General features: G+C 42.4%; 1 protein-coding gene across 6 annotated transcripts in view; it reads left to right on the forward strand.

The window, feature by feature from the left end:
- CARD9 (caspase recruitment domain family member 9) overlaps nucleotides 1–25,188 on the forward strand; it is a 276,679-nt gene that overhangs the window by 221,417 nt on the left and 30,074 nt on the right. For all 6 annotated transcript variants that reach the window (XM_085613178.1, XM_085613196.1, XM_085613172.1 and 3 more), the window contains 2 exons: nucleotides 3,257–3,442; nucleotides 11,578–11,619. In XM_085613178.1, the coding sequence (XP_085469304.1) occupies nucleotides 3,257–3,442; nucleotides 11,578–11,619 (228 nt within the window). The remainder of the gene's footprint in view (nucleotides 1–3,256; nucleotides 3,443–11,577; nucleotides 11,620–25,188) is intronic.

Here is a 25,188-nt window from a genome sequence, read left to right on the forward strand (position 1 = left end):
CTGGTTCCCTATGCCACCCCACCACCCCCACCAGAATGAACCAGTCAGTGGTACTCTCCTTGTGCCACGACCCACAATCTGGGCCGTGGCCTTGGGACCCGGGACGTCCTTTCCCTTCTCTGGGCCACCAGGCTTTTCAACAGTGTACGATTATCCAGAGGTCTCGATTCCTCCGTTCCTCTCTCCTCCACGTCCTTCCTCCGTTTCAACTCACTCTCCACTCTTCTCCGCCGTCTCCCGCTCCGTCTTTCTGCTCCTCTTGCCACCGCCAACAACGCTGTGTGGGTCCACGCCGTCTTCTTCGTCTTCCGCGAGTGACGTCCGGTGAGTTCCTGGGATCCTCCCCACCGCCACTAGACCGCTGAGTTCTTCCGGACCTCGCAAGGTGTCCCAACCCGTTCCGCTCCACTTCCGGTCCGCCGGCCCGTCTTCTTCCTCAGTGTTGTAACTCATTTAAGCAATTCTGAGTTAGTATGCAAAAACATACAAAAACAGCCAACACGTGTTTCGCCCCTTACATGGCCATCCGGCATGGGGCTTCCTCAGGGCTGTACATTTAAACATAATAGTTTGACATAGAGGTCTAGAGCACAATACCACATGACAGACACACAAGTATGAGAAACAAATCAAAAATGATAGAGGCAAGACAACATCATCATATGCAAAGACGCGCAACAATACAGGGATGCAATTGGGATATAAATAATAAGCGGTAAAAAGCAAGAAACACATTTAGACATTGACGTTGCAGGAGTGCCATCAGATCCATTCGAGGACCATTGTATGGCAACAAGTCCTAATATGTACACACAAACAGTTTGATATATAAAAGATATCGAGGACATTTAAGCATAGAATGGGGAAAAAAAAAAAAATTAATCGATCATCACATCAGAAATACAAAGAAGAGAAAAAGATCAATATATTATGTAGGCAGGTCGATACGGGTGAAGGAGAGCAAGATGGAAGAGAGAATCGAACATGGGGATTATTGGGATACGGCAGAGGATAGATCATGTTTAGTTTGTGTGTGTTGTGACTGTTTAGGAGACCGAAACAGTTTGGGGAGTGTTTATTTTGGGAGTTAAGTGGAGACGGGCCGTGTGCACGAAGTTGAGGTAATTGGCCATAGTGCGTACATGATGTTATGGGTGTTATCACATGGTCTGTTGGAGAATATGGAGAGTAGAAAGCGGGGGGGCATGACAAAAAGAAATAAAATAGACGATATGAGGTAACATATACAGCATCACAGTATAATAGAGCGGTATTAAGGATGCAAATTGTCGTATCACGTTTAGTTATCAGAAAAGGCAGCAATTAAGCAGTGGTGACAGGGTTACTCTGTGGTAAATAATTTTCCTTTACCTGGACATAATTTGATGCAGAAACATAATTAAATAGCTCAGTAAAATGAGAGGCAGAATCCGTGGTATTAGAGGTTCGGAATGGGCTTTATTCCAAGGATCGATTATAATCGGTTGCTCCAAGTTCCATCACCACGGAGGTTCAGGAAGTGAAGTACATACATTATTGACATGAAATGACTTTTATAGATCATACATTACAATGAGGCGAATGCAATAGGCGTAACAATTGATAAGGAAAATGACGATCTATCTGCGTAACCAAAAAAATGGGTGTAATAAGGAGTAAAAAGGAACATAATTGGTTATGATGTCACCTATAGGTGGATCTATAAGATAATACTTGGCATAGATGCGTGCGCAGCAGTATGACGTGTGATTGACGTGCAACTAGGGGGTGAAGGGGACTTGACATTTAGCTCTACATGTGGAGACAAGAAGTCTGGGGGGTCAAGTCAACCTAATCCCAAATCATATCTAACATCCTATGTTTAAAGAACTATGTTATCCATAAAGAAGGACTCTCGAACAGAATCTATTCTATACTGACTGTGCGTGCGTGTACAAGCGTCTAAGTGTCTACACTGAAAGCGAGGGGGTAGGAATATTCCACGGTAACAGGGCTATGATTTACTTGCATGAGGACAGAGAAGCCGAGCCTTTTGCTTGGCAGCTGGAAGGATGTTTACTTAAACTACTAGACAGGAATGCATCGGCTGAGGGGGAAGCAGATAACTCGAAGGCGAAATACAGTTCTTGGCAGAGAATAGGCTGATGTCAAGCTTCGTGAGCCGCGCAAAGAATGAGACAAAGTTCATGGTCACAGATGCAGGCTCGGACTGGAGTTTTCAGAGGCAGAAAGCAAGAGGATTTTGATGACAGAATCAGGGCCTACTTGCCTGGACTGTAAAATGGCATAAGTGAACCATACAAAGCCGGTGGCCTTTCATATTTAGGAATGGAATATCCGGCCTAGTCATGGCGGATCTGACAGAGGGCATGTTGACGGTGGACGCACATGTATTTGCGTCTTCATAACTGGAACTGGAGGGAACATACATGTACTTGTGATTCATACATGAAACCGTTGGGGTCCAAGATAGGGGACATAACTGATCAGAAAAATCCATATTTCCACAACTCTGTCAAAACGATGACGGTTATTCCTTCCCCCAAAATATAAATCCCATTATATCCTATGGGATTTATATTTCGTTGTGACTGAGTAACCCGTCCACCAAGATCTAAATCAGGCCATTTATTGGGCCCAGGAGCAGTGTGTCTTACATTATCTGTTTCAGTGTAGCACACTATGCTGTGTTCTTACTTGTTTTGTCTTGTCCTTTTTTGCCAACCCACTATATGAGAATATTGCCTTTCCTGTAACGAGTGACAGAGGGGTAGAGTGTGGGATGGAGAACTGATCCATGACTATAACACAACTGATTTAATGTTTTTAACAAAAGTACCTACTATATGTTAACTACATTCATCTCCCTTCTCCAAACTTCAACACTGTGCAGCCGACAAACCTTTCACTAGACAAATAAACCACTAACACAAACTCCAGCTACACAGTCCACTACTGGCCTTAGGTTGCCAAAGTTATCGCATTTAACCCTCATACTAACTCACCAGGCTCCTCGTGGAACTTTCACAGCTTTCCACTCAGCAGAAAACAAGCCCAGTTCATCTTCATTCTGTATCACCCTCTCACTCAGGACAACATTTTAAACTAAACTGCCTGCTTTTTGCAATCTGTATTAGAAGTCAATTGCTTGATGTCAACGTTGGACTTAAAAAGCGCTCTGTCTTTAAAGAACTGCTCCTATAGTTCCCTAGGCGTAAATCTGCCAATAAACCTGCAAACTTAATCCTTCGTCCAGGCGATCCTGACGCGCGAACAGTTCCATCAGCAGTACTCCAAGAGTCTGAAGGACAAAGATTCCTACCGCAAGCAGCTGAGGGAGCTGGGCGAGAGATGCGACGAGCTGCAGATCCAGCTCTTCAGGACAGAGGGACGACTCCTAGCCACAGAGACCAAACTGAAGCAGCTGGAGCCAGCCACCTCGGTATGAAGCACTCATTTCTTTTTTTATTTCAAAGTTTTATAAAGTCATGTGTATCACATTTCTGTCACTTTGAGTGCTGTAGTTCTACCACGATGTGTATATTGTCTGGTGGGCAAGTTAAATTTTAGTTGAGGATGTGTCTGCCTCGATTCAATGTTCTTTAGTCAGGGTCCCCAGTTTGCTTGAACTTCAGCGGCACCCCAGCCAGAAGAGATGGGTTTTAGACTTTGGGACCCGATTAGCTTCTAGTGGGTACTAGTTTCTCCTGCTTGAACTTGATCCAGATCCTTGCCTCCCCTGATAGTAAGTAGAACACTTTCAGAGGGTGTTTATGTGGCTGTGCCTCCGCAGTCTGGTTGTCTAGTTTTGAAGCAGTAGTTGATTCGTTTATTTGGGGGCTTACAGTAAATGATATTGCTACCATTTAAGCACGTAATCTCCAGGACTCCATCCAGCTTCATCTGGGGGTTGATTTGGAGTAAAGAAAGGCTATTTTTGAGAGAGACAATTTAGACGTTGATGCCACTGACCACTGCATTCAGTAATGAAGTAACTAGTACGTTGTTACAAAGCAATATTAGTGCAGACCATTGTGAGTAGGAGTAACCATAACCGGAAATGCACCCGACTAGGTCATAACCCACTACCAATCACCACAGACTGTAGTGTCCGAACAGGTTGATTTACATTCTTAATCCCTCTTACTTCCATCTTTAAAAGCCAACTCCCCCTTGATTTAACATTGTTTGGTGTGCGAACGCCTAGGAAGATGCAAAGGATGTATTAAACGTACGATTAGTAATCCGTCTAACAAAATCAAATGTAGTACCTCAATTGCAAATCTGCTTTGACCCAGACCATTAGAAAACATCGCTTCCACTTGATATCATAACAAAGAGCTGAGCAAGTGAGATTCAGCTAAAATGAACAATACTCTTTAATGAGAGGCAATCTCTACAATACAGTTCAATGCTCATTTACACTGTGTGGGATGTAAGTATTTAGGATTTTGTTCACCACATTTAAACCCTGAGGCTTCCTTGAGCTAAATTAGTGCCAGCTCAGCATGCCAGTGGGGCCCCATAACTGGGCAGCCGGTGGTTGTAGCTCCTACCCACAGGTCTCCCTTTGACACCTCTGGCACTGCCCATGTTACACCTGGTTTCAGAGGTCATAAAGGCAGCAAAAGGAAATGGAAATAAACATCTTGGCTTATTTTTAACAGTCTCTACGCCTTTCCCTTTCTCTAGCCCACCAGCATCAAGTAAGAGGCAGTTGAGTAGCGGAGTTAAGAGGTCAAAGTTGCTATGTCCTTGATGGTCATGCACGTGTGTGTGTTGGTGTTTGTGTGCGTGCGTGGGAAACATCCATTACAACGCAGTCATTACAACGCACTACCTTTACAACGTGGCTGTTACAACGCAGCAGCCTTTACATCGCATGCCATTACAGCACAGCCAGTACAACTCATGTCACTACAACACATTCCACTACAACGCATTATAAGGTTAGTAATGGGGCTTTTTTAAGTTTTAGGGTGGGTATGGGTTTTGGGGTACATAGGAATAGTTATTTTTACCCCTGAACTATCCAACACTTACCCTATAGTTGCACTCACTGGAATGGGAATAGTATTTTTTACCCCTACACTATCCAACACTTACGCTACTGTTGCCCTAAAAATATTATGCGTTGTAGTGGTATGCGTTGTAGTGGAATGCGTTATAAATGTAGTGTTCGAGGCATATGAGCTGCAGATCACACACTGAGCATAGATCGTCATCTGGTGTTGGGCCCGGATGTGTGCACTTGTTTTTGTCTTGGAAAAGTCTTTGGAAGTCACGGGATAGGTGACTCCTCCTTTGGATCATAGTGAGTATGGGCATCGGCTCCATCCTCAGATTGTTTTTTTCCGCCATCGGGCTAAGATGTGTTTTTCGCGCTCCTGCTCGGTACCGTTACCGATCCCACTTTCGACGCGCAATCCTTCACCCTTTTCTAGGGTATTGTTTTCGATCACGATCCCCGATCCTCGCGCATCTCACCAACTTCGAAGTCCTCGATTCCGGTTGTCGACTAAGGCCTTCGGGCCAACCTGGGCCTCTACATCTGGCTCATGGAAAGGACTCCATTCAAGAAGTGTCCTCGTTGTGGGTTGAAATTCCCACACACAGATCTGCATGAGGTGTGTAACCTCTGCCTTTCACTGGAGCACGAGGCCAGAGACTGTCCAGCTTGTGCCTCTTTCTGCTCCAAAATGACCATTCGGGATCGTCGAGCTCGAAGAACAATGGCTCGCTCGTCGACTTCCATTCCCGACGACCTCTTCCAAGAGGGCGTCTATGTACCAGAACAGGAGCGGGTCGAAGAAGACCTCGTCAACGCCTCCGAAGCAGACTCCGACATCGAAGACATCACTCCTGGGCAACGGGTCGTAAGTGCTACCTTCGACCCCTCCCCCCCCCCCACCCCCCCCCCCCCCCCCAACCACCAAAAAAGGCTTTGGTCACACCTTCACCTTCGGGCCTTGGTGCACACCGAGAAAGTACTTCTCGCGCCCCGCCTACGGGTCCGGCCAAGAAGCCAACAACAAAGCCTTCAGGCCACTCTGGATTGAGTCTGCCTGCCATTGGTTCCGAGACTCAGACCCCGGTACCGAAAAAGAAGACACCGTCCTCCTCCTCTGTGCCCACTACTGCCTCCACATCGACTCACTCGGCACCCAAACCTACCGGCGCCAATCCCTCGACTCTGAAAAAACTATCGGAACCGACCAAAAAGCCTCTACCGAAGACTACAGACTCTCAAACTTCGGAGCCGAAAAAGCATACGGAACCGAAATAATAACTGGTTCCGCAGGCCCTACAGACACCTCAAATCCTCACGGTTCCAAGCACAAAGAGCACAAAACCGCTCTACAGTCGGTGCCGCGCAACCATTCGTAACCAAAAAAATCGGCACCGAAGGACATGCCTCCCACCCAAAAGGCTCTTCTTAAGACTCTTCAAAGACTGGTCAACTGATTCTCAGTTCTAAAAAGAGACCACTGGAATCGCCTACACCGCTCCAGCTCCTACTGTCCTCCACCATCTCCTCCACCAATGGACGATGATGACACTTCTGTTGAAACAGGGGAGGGTGCAGATAATGAGCCACTAGGAGATCCTAATCCACCTCATACCCCAGACCCATGGGACGATTACAATACAACAGATGTCCCTAACGTGCCACAGGATGACATCTATCCCTCTAGACCTTCCCCTCCAGAGGATACCATGGGCTTTAACCAGCTGGTTCACAGAGCTGCACAGTACCACGGGGTTGACTTGCACACAGACCCCGTGGATGTGGATTTTTTTAATGGATACTTTTGATATCTCACAAAAGACCACCTCTTGTTCGGACCTACCGTGGATTCATCTCTCAAAGATGAAAAAAGACACGGACACTGCTAAATCAATGGGAGCCTTGCAATCGCAAGCTCCCAGATGCTCCTTTCGTCGCTCCTCTTACAGAGGCAACTCCAGAGGCTATTCTTCAGACAACCCCTCCAAGTCTTACAAGACTCCCACCCAACCCCTCCACGTCTTACAAGACTCCCACCCAAACCACATTCACCAAGGGTTATCAGAGAGGGGGCTACAGAGGCAATAATAACAAGGGTAGAGGCAAAACTAACAACACCCGCTCTGCCTCCACCCCTACCCAATGACTTCAAACCGCTAGCCATATTCCCATTCACACCTCTCACAGAAAATATCTCAGGTTTGTAGTGGAGGGTCAGCACTGCCAATTCAAGGTACTCCCTTTCGAAGTCACCACAGCACCCAGAGTATTCACCAGGTGTCTGGTGGTAGTTGCAGCTCACCTGAGAAGACCTCACATTCACGTCTTACTATATTTGGACGATTGGCTCATAAAAGCTAACTCATACAATCAGTGTGTACATCACACTCACGCAACAATCCAGCTACTCCACGACTTAGGGTTCACAGTAAACCACGCAAAGTCTCATCTACAACCGTCCAACATACAACAGTACCTCGGTGCCACAATAGACACCTCAAAAGCACTTGGATTCTCCAGCCCAGCCAGGATAGCAAGCATGCAGAGACTCCTAACAAAATTTCAGCCGCAACACTCTCTTCCAGCTCGAGTGTTCATGCAGCTCATAGGGATGATGGCCTCTTGCATATTCATAGTACCTCACACAAGACTCAAAATGCGTCCTCTGCAGTAGTGCTTAGCAAGTCAGTGGAACCAAGCTCAAGGTCAGTTAACAGATCTGGTTTTGGTGGACGGCCGCACTCATCGCTCTCTGCAGTGGTGGAACACCAAAAACCTTTCCATAGGGCGACCGTTCCTCGAGCTGGTTCCACAGATTGTTATAACAGTGGACGCATCACTCTCCGGCTGGGGAGCACATCTATTACATCACACCATAAAGGGCAGGTGGACTCCACAACAAAAGTTACTCCACATCAATCACCTGGAGTTACTAGCGATTGTTCTGGCCCTAAAAGCATTCCAAACGCAAATATCAGGCAAAGCTGTCCTAGTCTGCACTGACATGACAGCCATGTACTACATACAGAAACAGGGCGGGACACATTCCCTACAGCTCTCCCAACTAGCGCAAAGCATTTGGAGATGGGCTATTCCTCAAAACATTTTTCTCCTAGCCCAACATGTTCCAGGAGTCAAGAACAGCATTGCCAATCTGTCAAGTCGTCAAACGCAACAGATTCACGAGTGGAAACTTCATCCACAAGTTCAACCCTTTTGCCAGTTGTGGGGGCACCCAGAGATAGACCTCTTTGCCACACACGAAAATGCCAAATGCCCAAACTTTGCCTCCAGATATCCACACCCATTGTCCAAAGGCAATGCGATATGGATGAGATGGTCAGGCAGATTTGCGTACGCTTTTCCGCCTCTCCCACTCATCCCACTGGGGGTGCGCAAACTGCAGCAACATTCACTAACCCTCATCCTAGTTGCTCCAATATGGGCCAGACAACCGTGGTACACCACATTACTGGAACTGTCTCTAGTCCCGCACCAAAAACTACATCTCTCACCACGCCTCATAACTCAGAACTATGGAGAGATCAGACACCCGGACCCAGCACAGCTCAACCTAGCAATCTGGCCCCTGACTGTATGAACGTTATCAAACAAGCTAGATGCCCACCACTAGAGCCTGCTATGCAGCCAAGTGGAAACTATTCGTGATATAATGCCACAAGAACACCATCAATCCTTTAGATGTGTCCATTCAACACATTATAGGTTACCTACTGCATCTCCAAAGGTGTAACTTAGCCTATACGTCTATTAGATTACACCTCGCTGTCATAGCAGCCTATTTACAAAATAGACAACACTTATCACTCTTCATGATACCTGCCATTAAAGCATTTATGGAAGGCCTGTAAAGAATAATTCCCCCCAGGGTAACCCCCCCCTCCCCTGTATGGAACTTAAACATTGTCCTCACGAGACTAATGGATCCTCCTTTTGAACCTCTGCACAAATGCGAACTACAGTTTTTAACATGGAAAGTTGCTTTCCTGGTAGCCATTACTTCCCTTAAGAGTCAGTGAGCTACAAGCACTAACTATTCAAGAACCGTTCTTACAACTCCATCATAATAAAGTTGTTCTCAGAACCAATCCAAAATTCCTCCCTAAAGTTATTTCTCCCTTCCACCTCAACCAGTCTGTGGAGTTGCCCGTATTCTTCTCCCAACCACAGACAGTTGCAGAAAGAGCTCCTAACACTCTAGATGTTAAAAGAGCACTGCTTTATTACATTGAAAGAACAAAACCTTTTCATAAGACCAAACAACTTTTCGTGTCCTTCTCACCACCACATAAAGTCAACCCCATATCAAAATCTGGCATAGCAAGGTGGATTGTCAAATGCATACAGATTTGCTATCACAAAGCTAAACGCACCTTATCTGTTCCCCCTAAAGCCCACTCTACCCGAAAGATAGGGGCTTCAATATAATCTTTAGGGAACATTCCCCTAAATGACATCTGCAAAGCAGCCACATGGTCTACACCGCACACATTCACAAAACACTATTGTGTAGATGTGCAAACAAAACAACAAGCTAGTGTGGCCAGGCTGTACTCAAAACACTATTTCAAACTACTGCCACAGATACTGGTGGTCGCCGCTAGAGGCCGGTACTGCTATACAATCTATGCATAGTGTGTAATCTGCAGCTCATATGCCTCGAACGGAAAATGCTACTTACCAGTATGCATCTGTTCTTGGCATGTAGAGCTGCAGATCCACACACGCCCACCCACCTCCCCGGCTACCTTTATCTGTTCCAGTATTATCTTATTTAGATACAGCACACATGGGCATCTTTTCTGTTTCTTACAAAACTCCCTAATTTCCCTGCTGGCAAAAAACAATCTGAGGATGGAGCCGATGCCCATGCGCACTATGATCCAAAGGAGGAGTCACCTATGCCGTGACTTCCAAAGACTTTTCCAAGACAAAAACAAGTGCACACATCCGGGCCCAACACCAGATGGCAATCTATGCTCAGTGTGTGGATCTGCAGCTCTACATGCCAAGAACAGATGCATACTGGTAAGTAGCATTTTCCTTTCTAAAAATGCGTTGTGATAGCATGCGTTGTAAAATCATGCGTTGTAATGGATGTTGCGATGTAAAAACAGTGTTGTAAAAGCATGTGTTGTAAATGTGTGCGTTGTAACGTGTCCTATTCGTATGCGCGCTACCCAAGCCATTTTGGTGACTCAAGGTACATACATAGCCCGTGACAATACACGTTTAGGAGTGTTCCTTAAAAATCAAGTTGCTTCCTGACTACTAATGAACAAAATATTTTCTAAGGGTAGACAAGTGCAGAAAAAGCTCTTCTGCCCTTACACATCATCAGAGTTCAGAGCACTAGGAGCAGATTTTGCTGAGCAAGCTACGCCAAAACTACTTCCACAGAAATGGAGGCATCATGCCCAAATGGGCTTGATAAAACCATCAGAGAAACTGGTTGGAATTTAATGTTGCATTATTAATGTGACTTGTGCTTAGAGATCCACATGATGAAACGTTGGCAGCCCAACGTGTAAGTGGGAAGGATGTGGACCAGCTGAGAATCCTACATGTCTTTGATGCTTGCAGTGTCACACAACAGTATCTTTCTGGATAAGGGGGTGTGCTTTTAGGGGTTCAGACACACAGGAGCTTTCTTCTCAAACAAACTGAACCAGTGATCTTTTCTACAAGTCTCACCACACGCACAAACACACACACGAAAATAACCGATGCACCCTTAGTGACCTTACTGTGGTGGAGATAATGTTGTCCAAATCGGATATCGTTCCTCGAACTAATTCATATGTAGTCCATATTCCTTCTGTCAATGGAGCATGACTTCCAGGAATAGCAATACTATTGAGCCTCTAGACTGAATGATAAACCTTTATCCACTAATAATTATTAGCTATCCTACTAAGTGTTACTCAATGAAAACCTTAAAGGGTGAAGTAAAGTTTGTTGAGCAATAATGTTCTGCAGCCATCTTGGGTGTGGTTGTGAAAGCTGGAGAAGAAAATAATTCCAATGGCCTATACCAGTTGGACGGAGAGAAGATGTCAAGCTGGTCCCACAGAAGACTCTGAAAGCTTTTCCCTACTCTAGGTGAGGAGGTTGAAGGTATAATTTCTCACTGGAGATGGGAGAAACAGCTTTTTCTCATCAGAGTACCACAAGCTGATAATCCCTTTGTGGGTCAATGCCTTTGTTGGTGCCATGTGTCAGGCTTGAAGTCTGTTGTGGTTGACTCTGCCCATCAGTGTGCTGAAGGTTACCCTAACTCTGATAATAGTATCGCTTTTTACTGAAGTGGAGAGAAGTCGAAGGTGTTTCCTCCTACTGAAGCATGTTATTTTTGTATCTGTCCGAGTAGGCTGGGCTGTGGAATTCTTTTCGAAGTCTTCGGTAGCAATGGGCAGTGGAATAGATTACAGTATTGATGGTGGTTCTAAACTTGCACCAGTACATTGTGTAGCAAGCTTCGCTTTGTTGCAGCAACCCTAAGATAAATAAGTGCGCTGTACTAACCGGTGCCTGTTCTTCTCTTCCAGACGTCTGATTTTGATGAGAATTCCTCAAGGAGCTCTCAGGAAGTGAGTTTCATTTTGTACTTCTCTAGTATATCTGGATCTGGTTATATATGCTGAGGTGTAAGTGTTATTTGGTTTGGACACAGAAAAGTGAAAGAATCCAACAGCATTCAAGTAAAACACATTTCACTGTTTGGTTTGCCCATATCTCATTGATAAGCCTCTCCACTTTGTGTTTTATGGGATAATATTTTTTCTCTGAATTTCACCATGTTCCATTTGACAGCTCCGTCACAGGGCTCTACATTCCTATCCTGCTTATCCCCTAAAATACTTTTGCAATGGCTTTTAATGCTGGGCTCTTTATATATGGACGCGTCCACAAGCTGATCACTGCAAAGCACCGAAATATTCTGCGTCTTACTCTTGAATACATGCAGCATGAAGGTGGTGAATGGGTGGATTCTGTAAGCAAGATCCTCCCATTCTCCATTTGCCACCTTTACACTATGCTCATTTCTCTATAGTCCTAGATAACCACTAACATGGTATAGCTCCTTGACTTCTAAGATGATGTCATTCTCAGGCGCACTGTTCGCCGATGCTTGACTTGCCTCTGCATTGCTCTTTGTTGCATAGTTCTCACTGCCCTGCCGGCTATACACGCTCACTGTTCGCCAGTTCGCTTATGATACAGATCAGGGTACCTAAAATATGCCCACTACCATAGATAGAGTAATTTCGCAGTTGCACGCACATGCATTCATCATACACTAGGGCCCATTTCACTAACATACGCTCCAATACTCTACCAGCAGCAAACCTGTGGGAAGAAAACTCCTAAACCACCCTGCATCTATATCTAGGCGATAGGACCTGATTATAGTGGCTGTCTAACATGATATAAACAATCTATAAACAATAATCAAAAAGTATTCAATAAATAACAAGGAAAGAAACAACCAATACCATGTTTAAAAGTTATATTGCTTTATCTAAAATTAGTCAGAATAAAATCAGAATAAATCATTTCTCATAGTTACCTATTCTAACTAGTGTCAGAACGGGTCAGGACCAGTCTCTTAGAAAAGTCTTTTCAGGATAAGGTCCTTAGCATCAGTCCTCAGCAACGCAAGTTCACGCAGCAAGGCGACGAAAGAAAGTGCGGGGAGAGCCCTCCCTAAGCTAACATTTTATAATGCAAAATACAATGAAAACCCACATGAATTTGACAAGTAAAACTGTATCACTGAGCAGAACGAAAAGGAAGGGATGTAACTTTGCAACATCTTGAAATCTCCGCTCAGGAAAAGTCATAATACGCAAATCACGGAACAGGAACCAAGAACTAGAAACTATTAAAGTATCCATCTCGCTCATTTCCCTCGGCAAACCGGCTTTAGCACAATGTTCTTTCTGAGGTTCATTGTTCACCAAGGACACATCATTTCTTTTGGAGATCCTCCAAGCTTGCTGATGTCCTCCCGGAAATTTCCATATAAGGACTACCGTCAGTTTTTCTGTTAACTGAACTCCAGCAGGGGTCTCCCTTGTCACATCACAGATTTTGCCGGCACCACAGTTCAACCAAGCTTCAAATTATTCTCAGTTATTTCATGAAGGCCTCCATAGGCCGCAATAAACCATCTTTAATTAAAGAGACAAAATAAAGATTACTACATCATAATGATTAAACAGTGTTAACCCCACTAACACCCTTATGTGTATGCATTTATCTAGCTTTGCAACATATAAAGCATTAATTCAGACAGCATTTTGTGCTCAAAATAAATAGCACACAGCAACGTTTAAACATGAAAAACTTGCACGTTATTGTAAATACGAAAAACAGCACAAATAAGCTAACCCTTGTGTAACCTTCTCTTATGTTAAGACAAACAGGTTGGTTAATAAGACTCACTTGCACAAGACAAATAATTAGTTGTTAATTATTAATTAATTAATAAACACATAGACATGCCAGAGCTTCAAAAAGCCCCAGAATTTTCTAACAGAAAACTCTGCTCCAGCAATCCCCCCTTTGGTGATTTTATCACCAAATAAACCCAAAAAAAAATTAGTGAAAATTTAGTCCCATTTTTAGGAGAAATCAGAAATGTCTTTTCCCCTTACACAACATTAAACACCAGTCACTCTTTCATCATCTCTCTTAGTCTCTAAGTAAACACTCTCCCTCAATTCTTCTAATTCAATTTCTTCTGGTTCTCTTTTCGAATTATTCGATTTCTTATTTTTTAAAATTTTCTCTTTCCCTCTCCTGTTTTTATAACACACACACACCAATCTCAGTATCAGCAAAGCAACAATTATACAAGACAAGGGAAACAATATTCTACCTACGATAGTACTACCTATTTTTGTAATAAAATCCTTAACAGCTATCATCTTATTAGCTAGTTTAGTCCATAAACTCCCAGTTTCAAGTGGTACTAAATCTTCATGCAAATCAGTAATATTTTTTATATAGACCTTCAGGTCTCTGCTTTCATCAGAAATGTAAGTGCAACAATGTTGAACTTTCAAAATTCCACAAACTCCACCCTCCTTAGCTAAAAGAATATCAAGGGCAAGTCGATTTTGCATAGACATGGCACGTACGGCACTTAACTCCGTATTTACCAAAAGAAATCCTCCTGCGGTATTTGTCGATAAACGATCAACCACTGTGGACAATTTCCGAATTCCATAAGCATTTAAAGAAATTCCCACTGCTGGAATCAAAACCCCAAAAATATCTCCCACAATTTCAGACCAAGTTTCTCTCTTAAAACGTTTTAATAGGTTAATATCTTCTACATCACTTATTTTATCTGTATGAAAAATCTTAGGAAAAACCAAACCCACATAACATGTGCCATACCAATGGTCAGGCAACTTGTAATAAGCCTTGTTCCCACACACATAGTACACCCCTGGAAAAATAGTATCTTCTCCACCTCTGAAACCCCAACCAGTCGCAACGAAGTATGTATCATGGCACTCACTAGTCCCTACAAAATATGTATCATATTGGGATCTCCTTCTGGTAATGCATAGTTTACCCTTCTGCGGTGCATCTAGAGCCAAAGTTGGACTAGCCCCATTTCTCAACTCTTTTCCCATCTCAATGTCCCAAATAGTTTCACTCACTTCATATTTTCCCCCTTTCTCCTGCATGTTCACTCTTCTTTCCTCTACCATATCCAGGAAAGCTTTCTCCTCTTCTTTCAAACTGCAAGTTAAATTATTCTTAAAAATGTAATCTAATGTTAGTCCTTTTTCTTCAATAAAAATCTCACCAAAAGTGTTAGCTTCTTTAGCTGGATTCAGCTCTTTGTTCATTGGCAAGTGCCCAAAAATACTATCCCTGTTAGACATATTATAATCTATTTTCCCTAACAAATAGAAAACACTACTTAAAATACTACAAGAAATACCATATGTAGCTGGTAAATGGTGATAAGTAACACCCTCTGAAACGGATGCAGGTAATTGCATGCAGACATAGCAATCCCTCACTTCCATCGTCTTCACATATTCATATAACAGTTTAGAAAAAACATTACTAGAAAAATTATTAATCGACCTATCCTTGTGTATGTAACTATTTCTAATTGGAACTACTTTTTGTGAATTCTTCTCTATATTAGCCATGTTTTCTGTATCCATTCCAAATTCAACCTTAAATGTAACCAATAAAACTAAAACACCCCATAGAAGCATTAATATTCCAGTACAACAGCAGCACATCCTGCACCACCTTCTAAAGAAGGCACATCTATTTGGGTTATTCTCTATGTTAGCCATTCTGCTTTAACTTCTACTCCACTACAGTAATTAGAACTTCAAATCTCCAACGTTTGTTCCAAACTCTTCAGCTTCTTCAAAGATCCTTCCGTTCACTTAGTCCAAGTGAATCCTTTTTACTCAGTTTGGATACTCATCATTTTTCACTCCAATTTCTTCAACATCAAATTGTATCAAATCTCCAACGTCAGAATCCTCAGTATCTGACTTTTCTCTGATGTCAGTCAAGAGTACTTTCAGAATTTCACCAGTATTTTCCTCAACCACTTCTCTCAAGACCACTTCCGGATTATCTTGAGTCACTGTTTCTTCTTTTCCTTCTTCAGACAGTGTCACATAAGACCATTCCGGTGATCTGTACTTTTGGTTGGGTCTTTTAACTCTTTTTATTTCTACTGGTTCTTTTGTTCTCTTTGATTCTTCTTCTTCAGCCTTTGAAGTTTGACTGGATACCTCATTCACTTGTTCAGCTCCCGATGTATTTGCTCTTATTATCCTGTATCTCAGTCTTTTCACTCTGTTGTTAGGCCAACGATCTCCTTTCACAACCTTTTTCAGCTTTTCTTTAACACTCCTTTCTCCAATCGAAGTTCTCTTTCTCAGAACTCGACCTTCTGTTTGTTCATTCTCATCATCCGATTCTGTTTCAATTGCCTTTTGCTTTCGTTTCTTAGCAGCTTTCTTTTCTTTCACAGATTCTTTCACCACTATTTGAGACTTCCCTACTTCTGTCCCTCCTCGGGTCTCCGACACGCAATCTTCTTGCTGTCTATTTGTCCCTTTACCTAGCTCCTCATCAATGTTCCCTACACCTCCTCGGGGGTCTTCCGCAATCTGTCCCTCTCTATCTTCTTCTAACCCTGTTTCTTCAAGAATAATCTCAAGTGGCTCTTCAATCTCCTCCTCTTCTGATTCAGGAGTAGTCTCAATGTGTTTCCTCTTTTCTTTTCTTTTTCCTCCACTGCTACTTGAAACTTCAGGCTCTTTCACAGAATCAGAATCTGATCTCCCTTCTGATACTCGCAGTGAATCTCTTGAAGCTTTCTCTGCTTCTTTTCTCACTGATTCTGTATCTTCAGGATCTTCACCATCACTGGAATCTGACTCTTCATAATACTCTTCACCAGTTCCTTCTCTCGGACTTGGAATTCTCAGAGTATGACTTGCATGTACCCAGTGTCTTACTCCAGCACACTTTACTGCAGCCATGATACATCCTTGCCATTGCCGACAAAATTGAGTTTGGCATCACTGGTCTGCCATCTCTGTAGACCCAAACATGGTCTGTTTCTCTTGGCGCACATCCTGCCTTAACCCAATCTCGTTTCTCTTCTTCTCCTGCCTCATCTTGTAACTGTTTTACTTCATCCCACGTTTCTAGGACATTAGTAAACATCACAGAAGGGAAAGACATTTCTTTCTTTTCTCTCTCCCTGTTAATTGATTGATTCAGTTTTGCACAATACTGTGCCACATCGTTAGCATACCTGTTGCCAACAGTGATAAAATCCTCTCCTGAAACATGTGCTGCACATTTCACAACTGCTAACTCCTTAGGCAGCTGTATCGCCTCAAGCAATTTTCCAATCAGCTCAGCATTCTTTATCGGAGTTCCACCCGATGTCAAGAAACCTCTTTGTAGCCACAGTTGGCCAAAATCATGCACCACTCCAAACCCATACTGACTATCAGTCAATACAGTTGTTCTCAAATCTTTCCCAATCTCACAAGCTCTCGTCAATGCCACTAATTCAGCAACTTGCGCAGATTTTACTCCTTTCAATGGTGATGCTTCCATAACCTCTGAAACTTTGCACACTGCATATGCTGCACAAAGCACACCATTATCATCTCTCAGGCATGATCCATCCACAAACAGCACATGATCATTCTCAGGCAAGGGAACATCCTTGATATCTGGTCTTGGTTTCGTACAGTACTCAAGCACATCCAAACAATCATGATCATCTTCCATCTTTATACCCACATTCCCAATATCCGGCAAAAGTGTCGCTGGATTCACATTCGTACATCTTTCAAGAGTCACATTTGATGCTCCCAAAATCACTTTCTCATACTTAGTCAACCGACTATTTGACATATGCTGAGTTCTGCTTCTCGTCAAAAGAATCGCCACATTGTGAGGTACGAATACCCTTACAGGATACCCCATTATGATTCCCTCACTCTGTTCCAGGCTTCTGCATGTTGCAGCCACAGATTTTAGACAACCTGGTAAACCCACAGCTACAGGGTCAAGTGTCGATGAGAAGTACGCAATAGGCCTTCTCAATTGTCCATGTTTCTGGATTAACACTGAAAGTGCACATCCATTTCTCTCACTGCAGTACAGTTCAAATTCTTTTTCATAGTCTGGCATACCCAGAGCTGGAGCTTCACACATTTTTGTTTTGAGCTCTTCAAATGCTGCCAATTGTTCGGCATCTAGATCCAATGGATCTGTCATGTCACTTTTTGTCAATTTAATCAATGGCTTTGCTATCAGGGAAAAATTAATTATCCACTGACGACAATATCCCACCATACCCAGGAACATTCTCACTTCTCTCTGAGTTTTTGGAGCTTTCATTTCTCTGATTATTTTGATCCTGTCAGTAGTCACTTTTCTCAGACCTTTCTCAATATTATGTCCAAGATAATGCACCTCTTTCTTACAAAACTGTAATTTGGCTGGGGATACCTTTAACCCCCCATCTGCCAGATGATTCAGTAAAGCTATGGTATCCACTTCACAAGCTTCACGTGTCTTTGATGCCACAAGCAGATCATCAATGTATTGCACTAGCACTGAGCTTTCAGGCATGATCAGACTTTCCAACGACCTTTTCAATAACTGATTGAATATCGAAGGACTCTCCGTATACCCCTGTGGGATACGACACCATGCTAAAATACGCTGGCCAAACCTAAATGCAAAAATTGGCTGGCTGTCATGATGTAATGGAATTGAAAAGAATGCATGACACAAATCAATCACTGTATACCACTCAGCATCATGTGGAATTTGATACAGAATCACCGATGGATTTGGCACGATGGGACAACATGCCACCACAATCTGATTAACCTTTCTCAGGTCCTGCACGATCCTGAACTTGCCATTAGGCTTTTTCAGTCCCATTATCGGTGAATTACACGGACTACTCAGTAATTCTCTTAGGACTCCTTGCTGAATCATTTTCTCAATTATAGGAGTTATCCCTTCAATTATCTCTGGTGTCATTTTGTACTGAGGAATGTTAGGATATGCAATTCCCTCTTTCACTGCAATTTTCACTGGATCTACATTATTCATCAATCCCACATCCTCTCCTGTAAAATCCCAAACTGCTTTTTTCACTGTGTCTCTCAATACTTGAGGCAGATCCTCCGGATTGAACACTGGAAATGCACTAATTAATTCATTTTCTCTATTTTCTAGAGTCATGCGGTAGAAAACATCATCATCTGGTGTCTCAAAAGCTATTCCATCTGGTTTACAGAAAATTGTGCAGTTCATCTTACATAATAAATCCCTACCTAACAGGTTCACTGGGCTTGTGTCACAGACAATAAATCTGTGCATGTCTGAAAATTTCCCTATCTGTACTTTCACTGGTTCAGTAAGACGTGTTCTGATTTGTGTATTGGCTACACCAACTACTTGGATTGCTTCATCCGAGAGAGGAAGATTTCTAACATCTGTTGACCTGACAGTTGATCTTGTCGCACCTGTGTCTACTAAAAAAGTAACACCTTCTTCATTTATTTTCCCATCTACAAATGGTCCTGCCTGGTCTATTTCTAGAGTTGCACCAAGTATGCACTCTTCTTCCTCTCCTCGGCACCGTCAATAATCACCTTCAGACTCACTCCCTTCACTCTTTAACAAGTACTGTTGTACCTTGTTAGTACGTCTTGGTTTGTTTACCTGCTCATCATTGAAGAATCCCGAATCCTGACTGTACTTTTGTACCCCTCTATTCTGCGGTAAAGGTGGTTTTGGCTCTTGACTCTGCTGCTGTCTCACAACTTTCTGCTGTTGTTGCTGTTGCTGCTGGTTATTCCCTTCATTCTGCACCTGTTGATTTAAGGATTTACCCTCATTTAATGGTGGATTAGGACATTCCGACCTCCAATGTCCCAGTTGGCCACAGTTGTGACACGGGAACTTTTTCTTTGCTTCCTCAAGACTTCCTCTTCCTTTTCCTGCAAACCTCGATCTATTCCCTGTATTATTTCCTGGATTATTTGCCTGTTCCACCAACTGTGCTTCCTGTCTTTCTGCAACTTTCACCTGTGCCCACATTGCTTTTTCTTTTAGCTTTCTTTGTTTTGCTTCAATTTCATCACTGAAATATTTTGCATGTCTCAGAATCTCATCTACTTTTTTACTCTGCCAATCCACTGTGTGTTCACGAATTCTCTCACTAATCTCAGGTCTAAGACCATATACAAATCTGTATACAAAATGACTCAAATATTTGTCACCCAGGTGTTCATCTCCACTGAATTGTTTAAAAGCCAGTATCAACCTTTCGTAAAAAGCATGAACTGATTCTTTTGCTTCCTGTTGTGTTCGATCTATTTTAACCCAGTCTGTCTCTTTTGGAGGAACTTTACTCTTCAGGTATACCATCACCTGATCGTACTTCCTCATCACTTCTGGATCTGGTGCCCCTGTTCTCGGATCTCTTGGATATTCCTCACTAGGCCAACTCACAACTATTTTACACTCAGTCCACAAGTCTGCTGGAACAATTATATCAAACAGACTATTCAGGTCAACCCACAGCACTTTTGACAATTTCACAAACCTGTCTACCTGCCTATACCACTCGATGGGCTTTTCTCTCAATCGAGGGAAATCATTCGTAAATGATAAAATATCCTGTCTGGTCCATGGAACATGTACATATCCTCCTCCAGGTATTTCTCTCATGGGAAACTGCTCCACTGATTTCTCTTTTTCTCTCACTGGAAATGCTGAGTAAGTTGTTCTATCTTCACATTCATCCCTTTTCTTATACCACCTATCCTTCCACTTTTCCACATCACCCCATCTACGCAATAATGCCACCATTTCTTTAATTTGTCCTGTTCTACCAGAATTATTCAAATTCTCTATGTCCTTCTCTGTGAAATCCATCCTGTACGTTTTCTGTAAAGCCTTTACTTTATCAATGTCAACTCCTTGCTCATTTGCTATCGCTCTCAGTCTATCATGTGTATTTCTTGCCCTCCATGTTATGCTCTTACACATGAACAATAATTCACCATCATGATGACTTTTCAGGATTTCTGTCGGAACCGTTCCTGTCACAAGCTCTTCTAATTCTATACGTAATTTAACCACATCAACAACTTGTGAATCTTTATCCTTTTTCTGTAGAACTTTCATCCAGTCATTTAGGTCATCAACTGTTATTTCCGCAGTTTTTCTCGCTGAAACTATTTTTCTCTGCGGTTCTAAAATTGGCATCCCTAAACTACTAGAATCACTAACATTCATGAATTCATTACCTGTCTCATGTCTTGTTTGTCTCAGGTCATTTCTCCCTGTTCCTTTACCTGAATCTCCTGAAGGACCAGCTGAATTATTTGCAATATATGGAACTACCAGCCCATTTTCACTTACTCTCTGTCCATCAAACATAGGAATTACCGGACCTATAGTAACAGGCACTGTAACAGCTTCCATATTCATTGTTAACTCTCTAATTTTCTCAGTCAGTTCTGTTGTCGTCTTCGCTAATTGTCTGGCATTTCTGGCATTTTCCTCTCTGAAAGAACTATTATTTCTTGATTCAGATGTCATTTTTTCTTTCTCAACTGTATCTCTTATCGGAGAAACAACTGGTGTACTCTCTTCCGATTCTGATCTATATGGAGGTGGTCTCTTGTACATCATATCATTCAAGACCTCATCTTCAAACTCTCCATATCTTCTCCTATCTGTCTCAGAAACCCCTTCTTCTGAAGGAGCCGAAGCTTCAACTGTTCTCATAGGATATAATCCATCTGACATGGTAGCATCTCGCCATCTTTTCATTCGATCCTGATGTGTCTCACGATCATGTCTCCTCCCAAACATATACCTGTACTGACCTCCAGTTCTCTGTCTTTCTCGATTTAATACCTCTTCTTCCCATTCCACTAAAGCCTCGAACTGTGTAGGTCTCGGCTTCGGGTCTAGATGTGCCATCTTTTCCCGTAAATTTCTTAACACGGCCAGATTAAATGAACCATGTTCTGGGAATGCTAAAACACCATCTTCTTTAGTATAGCCAACCCAATTCTGCAACCATATACAGGTATGTAATCCATATTTCGCAACCATTAAGGATGCAGGTGTTTTCGCTGGAGGTAGCAACTCACCCTCTCTTGTCTTAACCTCTTTATCCTTGCTAAACCATTTCTTAACCTTTCCAAAGAACGTCTTTTTCTTTTTCTCTTCTTGATAATACATCTTAATAAGCACTTATTAACTCTCTACTTTTCTAGGTTGAAGACTCAATTCTCGCTAACGCACCAGTCCTGGAGCGTCTACGTCACTAAGCAGCTCTTCCAATCCCTGCGCGACTCACACTAACGCACCAATCCTAGCGTGAACCCTATTCTGAGTCACTATCCAATCAGTACGCGAACCTTCTGACGTCAGTAACCGCTGCAGTCTCTGTCTCCTGTCTCTGTCACTCGTCTACCCCTCCTTTACAAAACTCTCAGTAGACTTCGTGTGTCACAATTTCTACAAAATCTATTAGTTACAACATGGAAACATCTCCATTGTCTGCTTCGCTAACCACAGAATAGTAAAAAGAGAGTCTATTTCTCAAGAGTCAACAACTTTACATACATCTCATAACTGTTTCCTCTAGGACGTATCCAAAAGAGTCTTACAATCAATAAATGTATATGCATCCACGCACATTCATACGGAAAAAATATAGTACATGCACACAGAATCCTGCTTCCCGAGAACAGCACAACCTGTCTCTGTACAGAATTATAACTCACAACAACTAAACAGCTTACCTCCGCCCAGTTCTGCAAACAAGCTCAGAGAATACCTATTACTCCTCCCGCAATAAGCTTTAACGGCAATCCTTACGGATCCCTGGGACTTAAGACCAGAGTTTCACAGATAACCTTCACTACGATTCACACTCCTTATATACTAGAAATGTCTAATAGTAACATACAATGTCACTGATTCCGAACCCAGACAATGTGAACGCGCAACTTCAATTGTCACACGTAATTCCTTACAATCCCGCCTTTCCCGAGAGCAGCATATACACCTTCCTCTGCCCTACTACGGAATTGCTTCCACAGCTTCCAAGTTCCAGAAGCACTACATTTAACTCAACATAACGACTCCAACATTTAGTATTAGTACATGTACCAAAAACATCAAAATAAATCAATAATCAATAAGCTAATTTACAAGCAATCTTATCTTATCAGATCAAGACAACCATCTAAACCATCCTCTGCTACCAGAGAAATTGATACAGATCAGGGTACCTAAAATATGCCCACTACCATAGATAGAGTAATTTCGCAGTTGCACGCACATGCATTCATCATACACTAGGGCCCATTTCACTAACATACGCTCCAATACTCTACCAGCAGCAAACCTGTGGGAAGAAAACTCCTAAACCACCCTGCATCTATATCTAGGCGATAGGACCTGATTATAGTGGCTGTCTAACATGATATAAACAATCTATAAACAATAATCAAAAAGTATTCAATAAATAACAAGGAAAGAAACAACCAATACCATGTTTAAAAGTTATATTGCTTTATCTAAAATTAGTCAGAATAAAATCAGAATAAATCATTTCTCATAGTTACCTATTCTAACTAGTGTCAGAACGGGTCAGGACCAGTCTCTTAGAAAAGTCTTTTCAGGATAAGGTCCTTAGCATCAGTCCTCAGCAACGCAAGTTCACGCAGCAAGGCGACGAAAGAAAGTGCGGGGAGAGCCCTCCCTAAGCTAACATTTTATAATGCAAAATACAATGAAAACCCACATGAATTTGACAAGTAAAACTGTATCACTGAGCAGAACGAAAAGGAAGGGATGTAACTTTGCAACATCTTGAAATCTCCGCTCAGGAAAAGTCATAATACGCAAATCACGGAACAGGAACCAAGAACTAGAAACTATTAAAGTATCCATCTCGCTCATTTCCCTCGGCAAACCGGCTTTAGCACAATGTTCTTTCTGAGGTTCATTGTTCACCAAGGACACATCATTTCTTTTGGAGATCCTCCAAGCTTGCTGATGTCCTCCCGGAAATTTCCATATAAGGACTACCGTCAGTTTTTCTGTTAACTGAACTCCAGCAGGGGTCTCCCTTGTCACATCACAGATTTTGCCGGCACCACAGTTCAACCAAGCTTCAAATTATTCTCAGTTATTTCATGAAGGCCTCCATAGGCCGCAATAAACCATCTTTAATTAAAGAGACAAAATAAAGATTACTACATCATAATGATTAAACAGTGTTAACCCCACTAACACCCTTATGTGTATGCATTTATCTAGCTTTGCAACATATAAAGCATTAATTCAGACAGCATTTTGTGCTCAAAATAAATAGCACACAGCAACGTTTAAACATGAAAAACTTGCACGTTATTGTAAATACGAAAAACAGCACAAATAAGCTAACCCTTGTGTAACCTTCTCTTATGTTAAGACAAACAGGTTGGTTAATAAGACTCACTTGCACAAGACAAATAATTAGTTGTTAATTATTAATTAATTAATAAACACATAGACATGCCAGAGCTTCAAAAAGCCCCAGAATTTTCTAACAGAAAACTCTGCTCCAGCACTTACACTCACTTATCTCTGCATTGTTCACACTGAGTATTATCAAGGTTACTCAGACTCTAACTCTTTTTTGTTACTAATACTCATTACTTACTTGGTTACATGCAGCATGAAGGTGGTGAATGGGTGGATTCTGTAAGCAAGATCCTCCCATTCTCCATTTGCCACCTTTACACTATGCTCATTTCTCTATAGTCCTAGATAACCACTAACATGGTATAGCTCCTTGACTTCTAAGATGATGTCATTCTCAGGCGCACTGTTCGCCGATGCTTGACTTGCCTCTGCATTGCTCTTTGTTGCATAGTTCTCACTGCCCTGCCGGCTATACACGCTCACTGTTCGCCAGTTCGCTTACACTCACTTATCTCTGCATTGTTCACACTGAGTATTATCAAGGTTACTCAGACTCTAACTCTTTTTTGTTACTAATACTCATTACTTACTTGGTTACATACATTCAGTCTTTTCATCGTCACGAAGCTCACCCCTTCTTGGTTACCCAAACTCAATCCTCACTTTGTTTTGTTTCACCTTCCTCGGTTACCCATAGTTGCAGCTCTTTTTGTTAAGTAAACTTAAAGCACATTTTGCTTGCAGTAGTCCCTCAATTTCTTCCCCTCTGTTCCTCTTTTCTCTCTTTGTACACCCTTCTATCCCCCTACAAATACTTAACATTGCTCAAGAGATCCTATCACCTCTTTGCTGTGCTCCCGATTCTCTCGTCAGCACAGGCCATCTCCTATACCTATTCCTTTTCCTCTTGTTTGATAATAGCCTTTCTTCCAAGTTTCCCTTCATCATTGGTGGATCCTCTCAGCTCTTACTGTTCCTTACACCTTAGTGAATGACATGCCCTGTCTCTAGTATTGTTTTATGTTTCTACAGCTCTTCTTCCCATGCTGGACTGTTAACTCCATCCAATATTTCCATCAGACTTGATTGAGCCAATAACCTCTTTATAAAATGCTCTT

Source organism: Triturus cristatus, chromosome 1_2, assembly GCF_964204655.1.
Source record: "Triturus cristatus chromosome 1_2, aTriCri1.1, whole genome shotgun sequence".
Lineage (NCBI taxonomy): Eukaryota > Metazoa > Chordata > Amphibia > Caudata > Salamandridae > Triturus > Triturus cristatus.